Genomic DNA, 9140 nt, shown 5'->3' on the forward strand with positions numbered 1-9140 from the left:
AAGCAACCACCCTATCTCACGTTCCCCTGGCTAAATTGATTTTTCTACATTATTTTGGCTCAAACTGTGGATGCTTAATGGTCAAGAGTCATGAACGAAGAAGCTACATGGAGCACGCTGTCGTATTCTTTTCCAAGGATCTTTCAGAAACCGGCTTCCTCAACCGCGTGTGACGGTGAAAGGAGCACATCAGTTTGCGGCAATAAAAACTCATGGAAGCCGCACAAACCATAAAAGGGGTTTTCTCGCACTAGAGCTGGTGGAACTGGAAGCTCTTACCATGGTCATCGACCAGACAATAATCTAAGAAACAAACTCAAATTTCGGTATAACTATATGGCTAAAACAAAAGAAAATTTAACTATATACACTTCCAAATGCATTTATATGATTAAACTCAAATTTCGGTACAGCGTTTCTGCTTCCCCGCGGAGCAAACAACCAGGTTTCTTCAAAACTGTGACTGTTGTATCAGATTTGCCTACTATATTGAAAAGAGAACAAGCTTACAACAACCAAATTCGTGATTCCTATTCTAGGTCTAGAGAAGAGAGATGCTTAATTCATGAGCCTTGGAGCCTTGAGAAAATGTACACTCTTTACAAACCCTTTACCAGCTTCACCTACAGCCTTTAAGACATCAATTGGGTCTTCATCGTCACTGGCTTCCTCTCGATCCCGCTTCTGGGAGAAGTAAACAAACTCAAGAGATAAGGTGAAAGTATTTGATAAGATTTCTAAGCTGTTCCAGAAGAGATTGAATATCATTAGAGGACACTATTAGAGGACATTTTGAGTGACATTCCATTATACCTTTGAACAAGATCTCTCCCATGTGAGTCCAATTGCGTCGCCTCCCAGAGAATCATACCACATCTTCAATGTGCTGCATTCTTTCTAAAGATGTTCAGGGAGAGTAAGCAAATTAAGAGCAACATGGTCAATTTGAATAACAAAGCATTTCAGAACACTTGCCTCCAGATCTGCAATGTAGCACCTAAGTGGATCAAAGTCCACCAATAGCTTATTTTTCAACTTGTCTAAGCTGCCTCGTAAATCTCCAGGTAACATAAAGGGCTGGAAAGCTTTGCTAGCATTCCCACGAGCCACAAGCCTCCCTGCCCAATATGTGCAATAAATTACAAATTTCAGGCAAGAAGTTAATACAAGAATCAGACAGTAGCCAAGCCAAACTCAGGGATCTTTGTAGGAACATACCATGGTTTAATTTTGACGGGAAGAGAAGACGTTGAGGATATGGTAATCTGTCCCCATGGAGAAGGATTACAGCATCATAGTTGGTAAGAGGAGTGCGGAAAAGGCACTGTGATAAAAAAATAAAGCCATTAAAGTCAAAAGTATAAGGCGGAAGAGTTAAAAAGCACTTTGAAATTAACTCACCTCCCATCTGTAAGATTCTGTCTGATCCTGAAATACGAGTCTGGTAAGCAGGTTTGCACTGCTACGAGCATAAGCCACCAACCTTCTAAGTTCCTTTGGATTCAACAAACCCACATGTCAATAAAGAATATGAACAGGGAACTGCCTAAGATAAATTAGAAGTGATTTAGCACATCTGGATATGATTATGAACTCAATGTAACCTTGGGGTAGACCTATTGGTAATAGTTCATTTCCCAATGCTTAATAAAGATATTATAACTTTTTACTAACTACACGCAAGTCAAATGAAATATCAAAACATAAGAGGATCAGACCAAGGTGTAAACAACATTAACAGATGGCCAAAACAGCCAAAAGCAGCTCAGGAAGGAAGGGGAGGAAAAACAATCAAAATCAAAAGGAAACATTTGCAAAACTTGCAAGCACATACAATAAAAGATTTTCTCATAAAAGATTATATAGCCCGAGTTTTATTGGAGAAATCACTAACCAGTACGTTTGGTGAGAGTCTGGTCCAAGCTTCAGATGCCTTGTCATAGGATGTCGCCAAGAACATTGCTGGACTTATGTTTTGGCTACTTTCTTCATAACCTTTTCTAGTCAGCATAAACTTGTCCTGGATAATGTTATAGAATTAGCAGCCATAGAAAAAGAGAGCAAAATCACCGAATAAAAGAATTAAAGAGACCAGCAAAAAGCAAACGATCATTACTTGATTGCAGAACTTAATGTAAATCAAACAATAAGAGACCAAAAAATATTAAACAATCATTACCCTTGTGCAGAACTTACATAAATCTCTTTCTTATCACTTGGGTTGAAATCATTATTTATGTCAACAATAAGAGGAGAAAAGGTCCAATCATACTCTGCTAGCAATCGCAAGAACCTGTTATGAAAATTTCAAGGACATGGATCATTGACCAACAAAAATAGATCCCAGAAACAAAAATCCATCATGGTTTAAGGAAAAAAGCTCATAGAAAACAGACAGCAAATTCCTTCTTCATCTGAAATAATTGATTAATAGTCAAACAACAAGTTTGTAGGAGTATAAGTTTCAACCTTAGAAATCCAGTGATGCGTGAACAAGGAGCAGTGAAAGGCAAAGGCTTCACAAAGAGATGTGCGACCAATAACTCAATTGCCTCCTCTGACAAGCATGCCGAGAACATATGTGAAGCAACCCATCTTTTAGCAAGCCTTTACAGAAAGTCAAGCAAAACACTTTAAGAAGGCAATTAACATACTAGCAAGTAAATAGAACAAAGCCGCAGATTCATCACTAACCTAACAACTGGCCCATATATTGGGAAAACACCTTGCAACCCATTAATCATGCTAGAATGCTGACTGCGAACAAAGAGTTTCTGGTCTGCAGAAGAGACCTGTTTTCCTTGGTCACTTCCAGCTAGAAATCAGACTGGGTTAGTAATTTAAATATCAAAAATATCTAGCCAAACAAATTCATGTACACTGAAACTTGCTTACTTTCTCTTTTCACCAAGCTCAAGCCTCTCTCGTGCAAAATTTTTAGACGAAATGCATATCCAGACAGAAAAACATCCACGTCATCTTCAGTCGCAGTACATGTCATCCCCCAACTATTCTCGAGACTGCCATAAATTCATGATCAGCTACTACCATACTTTCACAAGTATGATTATAAATTGCATAAAGAAGCCACAATCACCCACCTCTCTCCAATTTTGAGAAGAAAAGCAGATTTGGTTTTCTCAATTGCCACATCATCCATTGGCCAGTTCCCAGAACCTTCCAACTGAAAACAGGTTTAAGATGCTAGTTTGATGGAAAATGATATAAAACGTATGGGTGGACAACTAGGCACCATACCTGAATCATAACTTCCAATGGCTGGATGCAGGATGAAGTGAGCTTATGTGGTCTTGGAATGCTAGCCTTTTCACTTGCTAGTGCGTGTGGTTCAGGAGGGAAGACAGATGTGAACCTGAAAGCTGGAGAGGTAACAAGCAAAATTGAATTTCTACTAATTGCTAGCATTTATGCAATAATAATTGTTGCTATATATTAGCATATAATTACAGCAGGGAAAACCATCTAACAATGATAACAATATCTTGGATATACCTGGGTCTAAAGGCTGCACGCTGGACACCTTCAAGGGAATGTCTTCTATAAGACGCAAGCGCTTTGATAGGACATCAAATGCCCCAAGCAAACTTGAAGAAAATGACATAGGATCTGACAAAATAGCATCATTTTTAAAAATTATAGAATTCTGTGTGAAAAGGTACATTGCAGAAATAAAGGAGAAAAAAGGGGAAACCAACTAACAGTAAATGTTTAATCTCATCACCTTCAACACCATGAAGAAGAGAAAAGTCAAGTTGATCCACAGTTTGCTCAATACTGGTTTTTGATATAGAAAGATGACGAAGAAGTGTATATTCTACTATTCTTTTTAAAATGAGATGTTTCATCCACTGCTCACTTTCCCATACTACATAAAAATTGGGACAACAAAGTCATGATAATCATCATGTTGCAAGTAAGTTCAATCCAAGAAGCCAGGACGAATAAAGAGCCTCACCTGTGCTTTCAGCAATTTTGCCATCCTTAAATCTCCTGAGCTCTGCTTTCTCTCCCCAAAACTTCCGAAACCTGGCAGCCTAGTGCATAACATGAAAAAATCAGTACATTGGAATCCCTTCCTTCAATTAATTGAAAGTGGATGCAATAAAAAGTTAATATAAATTTCAAGCAGGGAATTCAAATACCTCTTCTTTATTTTCAGCATCCGGACCAATATCAACAACTCGAAATGCTTTATCTAAAGAGCTTAGAGAAATTCCAGCTAGCAATGGTTCTCCATCAAGTGTTGACAAACCCTAAAATAGATAGTGATTAAAGCTAGTCGAAGAAATGAAACAAATATGATCTCAAAATTAGAAAGAAATAACAAGAACATACATTTTCCAGACTGCAACCTGAAGGGATATTTCTCCAAATAACACGAATTGACTTGGCTCGATCACTCAGTCCCTGAGATAGAAGACTCTGCACCTTTTTCTCATACAATCTCCAACATTCTTCATCCAAGCAATATCCAGAAGAATAGAACTCATTATTTCCTTTTAAGCTCAATCTAAAAGGCCCAGAACATGTAAAAATTAAGGGCAATGAAGATATAGACCAGCATAAGTAAATGTTAGATCAAAAGGCAAAACAATATAACACATGCATCATTGAAAAAGACAAGCATTTCCCATGGCAATTGTACAGAAACGCCAAAGAATTTATTTCCATTCACCATTTCATTTCTTGTATTTCAATCATAATAGTTTCCTATTTTATTGAATACCTGAGATATTCTCTGCTCAGACTTCCAAAACTTTTATAAATGCCCACAATCTTCACCAGAAATCATTCTGGAAAAGTATGATGGTGTGTTTGCAACAAGTTTCTCAATTTTGATTTATTCAAGAATAAGAAAGTCATTTTTTCCTCAATCCAAGTGGGGCCCACTAATAAAAACTCATGAATGAGAACTCACAGCTTCTTTGAAAAATAGTTTGAAGGTGTTCCAGAAAAAGAATGAAAAGGCAATTGACAACTCCAGATCATAAAAATATACCTTACACAATAATCATATTTGGCAGGAATGTCAATCTTGGTCATGAAGATATCCTCAAACGCACTATCTCCAGATTTCCCAAAGCATTGAAGGGTCAGAGCAGCCTCATCTTGAAGCTGAACATTGAAGCAAAGAAAAAATCCTGAGACATGGCAACAAAACCCAAAAAGAAAAGGAATGGAATGGAAACAAGAGATGGACTCCCCAAATTGAAGTTATTGCCAAACAGAAATTTAGCTCAAAGGCAACTCCCCATCTCCGCAGGCGAGTTGTCGGGTTCAAACCCGAAATTTGGGGGTTCCCAGGGGGCAAGGACTTTATTGTTAGGCCAATACCCACAAAAGACTAAAGAAAGAAACATCCAGCAAATGGTACCTCTGAGAAGCCACTATCTTTTATCCGAAAAGTTAAATTGATGTGAGTGGTTGAATCGAATATGACAACTGGAAATGATTCTTTATACAGCATCCTATCCTGCAACTCCGAAGTAAGATTACAAATAACCAATGATGCAGAGTGCAGTAAAGCAATATCATATCAAAGCACTCAAGATAGAAACAAGCAATGAGCTCCCAGAGGTTACGGAAAGCTGTAAACAGTTTGAAACACTCGGGTGAAATTTCAAACAAGACTAAGTAATTAGTCATTAAGCGACTCCATTTTTTCAAAGACGACACAGTAGTGCTAGCAGCATTAGTTGATTAATTTACTAATCTCACAACACTCTCTTTGCAAAACAGAGCCCATCTGCAAAGAGTGTGACCTGCATCAATTTCCTCATGCACTGAGGCTGGCAAGATGGTATTAGTGGGAGATGGACTGACCAATGCAGTTGTCACTTTGTGCATATAGCTAAATGGTAGTTTTTTTCAGTTACAGGTGAGATATGGAAGAGTGGGAAGCATTTTGTGATATGCATAGAAATTAATAAAAAGAATGAAAGCAAGCAAAAAGACATGTATCTATATACATAGAAATAAAAAGCAGCTCACTTACCTCCTTCAATATCTTGACCTCACCTTGCTTTTGTAAGAAAAGCCCCCGAGTCCATAATTTTGAATTGGCTGCATAACAGTGGAAGCAGTGTGCATTTTATTGATTATATGAAAGGCTGTTAATATCAACAAACATAATTTCTAAAGCATTGTGATACCAGATTCACATGATAAAGTACCAAATAGGAAACATCTGCTGCCTAAGTATCTGAAAGGGTATGCCTCCACCATTTACTTGATATTTGGTTTTTTTAATTTATTTTTTTTATTTTTTTAGTTACACAAAGAAAATGAAAGCTAATACCATAAAGATCATTCTAAAGCAAAGGAAAACATATAGAAAGAAGATCATTCATGAAGGAAGCCCCTGGCTCAAGCCCCATCATGAAGTTAGGGGACCAATCAGCTACTTTGCTAGCCCTGTTGACATGGGAAACATGAATAACCCATTCATGTTTAAGACTTTTGCCTCCATTATTTACTTGTTATTTGCTTTATCATATCCATGAGTATGATGATTGGTCACTTCACTTCAAATATTTCTCAAATTTTATATCAGCAATGTACTATTTAACTCCAGAGCTTTACAACTGAGTTTACATCATTATCAAAATTGTGCATGAAGAATAGCATTTTAAATGTAGAAATTATAAAAAGAATTTAAGAAACAACGATACACATTAATGAGAAAAACAATTTAACCCAATTCAAACTATTTACAACTGATATGCAGGTACTTTTGGCAAAAAGAAAAACTGAACATACCTATAAAGTCCAACGTGACTCGAAATATTTGCAGTGGCCTCATGGAACTATTAACCTTCTCATAAGCCACAAGATATGACAATATGATAGCTATTAAATATCCATTTAGGCCATCGTGAGAATGTATAGAATCTCTCTGTCGAGCCCAAACCTGCACAAATAAGACAGAAAATATTACTTCCATATCCTCAGAAAACCTTCTAAATTTATATTCAGAATGGAGAGAGAAAAAAGATACTTCACCTTCAGCAAAACTAAAGCCTCTCCCAATGCCTTCTGTCCAAAAAAAGTTTTCTTGAGAAATTCTGTATTGTCCTCTAAACACATGTCTTCCAAGATACTACTGTTATATCTTGGTGTAGGCAAAGCAGTCCCACCTAAATATTTCAAAAACAGAATTACAGCTTGGTGAACACAATGAATTATTAGTTAATGAAAAAAACATCCCCAAAATTTTTTAAAAAATAAGAAGTTATATTCTACCTTGATTCAAGGCACGGACATTGTTCCGTTTCAAGTCCAACTTTGCAGCATTAAACAAAGATTTCGCTGTAGGAATTATCCTCACAAAGAATCCAGGAACTTCGGGGAGCTTGCCAGCTATCAAAAAGAGAAAAAATAAAACTTTGCATAAGTTATCCATTTAGGCAATGACTACTTCCCTGCAACTCCTAAAAAAAACTATGTTAAGCAAGAGGCACCTGGATAGACAAGCAGCACAGGTTTCCGGGCCTCGTTTTGAAGCGTAGACCATTCAACCTTTTCAAACGATGAATCCGACTTCAAAAACTTGTTAATCACACATAAATAAACAAACCTCTTCGCATGATAGCGATGATTTAAATAATCTTTCTCATGAAAACACTCCTGCCAATAATTACAAAAAATTTCAATCAATACAAACTACTCATGATGCAATCGATCAATCATCTATAAGCGCATTAACGTAACCAACAGCAGCGTGGATTAATAGTCAAAAAGCCAGGTACCTTAGGCAATTGAATGAAAAGGTCAACACTAACATCCGGCTTCACGACACACTTTATCGAATAACTGCCACCAATTGCAATCGATTTCGGCTTCTTAAACTTAAACTCCACTTTATCCGCTCCGATGTCTCTTACGAACCCCGCCGCTTCCTCGCCTGTAACCTGCATTTAAAAAAAAAGCTCATTAACTTCCTAAATAAGCTTAAAGAAATTAAACAGCGCTGATAAAAGGAGAGTAGTTTAAAAAACGGACCACGAGGTTGTTAGGGATTTTGTCGATGGAATTTTGGATAGATGAAACGGTGTCGTTTACAAGCTTGGTGAAAGAAGGAGAATGTTCGATTTGAACTTCGTTTATTAATTCTGATACTTTAAAGTCCATCGGTTCTGTTAGAGTATCGGCATCCATGGAAGGAGGAGGGAGGGGTTTTGTCTCGTCGGCGAAGGGGTTTTGTTAGGGTTTAACAGAATTCGGTAGCGGGAGGGAGCTAGAAGAGAAGTCAAGAGAGGGTGTTTAAACGAATTTGAGGTGTAGAAGGCCCAAGAGTTTTTTATTTATAGCATAGTGGGCTTTGAGATTTGAGTTTTTTTAAGAGTTTGGATGGGCTTTTAAGCCTGTGAAACTTTTCCATTTGTTTGTTTTATGTGTGATTGGTATTATCTACAGTTTTTTTAAAATAATATATTTAAAAATATATTAAAATAATTTTTTTAGGTTTTTTATTTTTAACCTTAAAAAATATAGAAAAAACACTAAAAAATTATTAATTTAATATTTTTTTATATCAAATATATTTTTAAAATATATTCAAACTCAATTCTAAAAAAAAAAAACTGTGAAGAAACACTTAATTTCATTACACTGCACGTCATATTAAACATGTCGTCGTAGCTTTAATCATGTTTTTCTTTTATTAATTATTTTATGTAATATATTTGCTAATTATTTTATCATGGTTAGTTTATTTCTCTTTTTGTTGGCCATGTGACTAATCCCACCAATCATGACATCATTATACTTATTTTTAAAATTTGTTAATGACAATAAAACTAATAAAAAGTTTAAAATTAAAAACAAAAATAAAAAATTGATTAAAAAAATCCTCTAAAAACTCATTTTTTTAGGTTTAGACACGAACAAACCCAATCTCCTTGAATATTATAACGGACTCAACCCTTATTCCTCTTGAATTCGGAATCAGAAAATCCTCTAAAAACTCATTTTTTTAGGTGTGGACACCAAAAAACCCAATCTCCTTAAATATTATCACGGACTCAACCCCTATTTCTCTTGAATTTGAAATCATACCCTACTTTAAATAATTTTAAATTTTAATTTTAAAATTAATAAATTTATTTAAAAAAATTAGT

General features: G+C 36.0%; 1 protein-coding gene across 1 annotated transcript; it reads right to left on the reverse strand.

The window, feature by feature from the left end:
• Window positions 1–366: 366 nt before the first annotated feature.
• LOC105126588 (nucleolar protein) lies at window positions 367–8289 on the reverse strand. Its single transcript, XM_011027495.1, has 26 exons — window positions 8023–8289; window positions 7770–7931; window positions 7482–7647; window positions 7264–7380; window positions 7024–7157; window positions 6781–6931; window positions 6017–6084; window positions 5396–5494; window positions 5021–5136; window positions 4357–4531; window positions 4164–4274; window positions 3977–4055; window positions 3743–3886; window positions 3514–3627; window positions 3259–3380; window positions 3102–3184; window positions 2896–3020; window positions 2695–2815; window positions 2470–2607; window positions 2197–2293; window positions 1895–2020; window positions 1402–1494; window positions 1219–1324; window positions 976–1118; window positions 814–897; window positions 367–684 (listed from the first exon to the last, which is right to left on the reverse strand). Exons 1-26 carry the CDS (start codon window positions 8176–8178, stop codon window positions 559–561), a joined length of 3156 nt encoding a protein of 1051 aa, XP_011025797.1. The 5' UTR covers window positions 8179–8289; the 3' UTR covers window positions 367–558.
• Between the last annotated feature and the right edge of the window lie 851 nt (window positions 8290–9140).

The sequence above is a fragment of the Populus euphratica genome, unplaced genomic scaffold (genome assembly GCF_000495115.2).
Source record: "Populus euphratica unplaced genomic scaffold, PopEup_1.0 scaffold41.1, whole genome shotgun sequence".
Classification (NCBI taxonomy): Eukaryota; Viridiplantae; Streptophyta; class Magnoliopsida; order Malpighiales; family Salicaceae; genus Populus; species Populus euphratica.

Excerpts from the sequence above, each read along its gene's own strand:
- LOC105126588 (XM_011027495.1), bottom strand. The coding sequence starts at position 8,178 with ATGGATGCCGATACTCTAACAGAACCGATGGACTTTAAAGTATCAGAA. Across the intron at positions 7,381-7,481 it reads TGTGCTGCTTGTCTATCCAG|CTGGCAAGCTCCCCGAAGTT; the intron begins GTGCCTCTTGCT and ends TCTTTTTGATAG. Across the intron at positions 4,532-5,020 it reads AAATATGATTATTGTGTAAG|ATTGAGCTTAAAAGGAAATA; the intron begins GTATATTTTTAT and ends TGGGCCTTTTAG.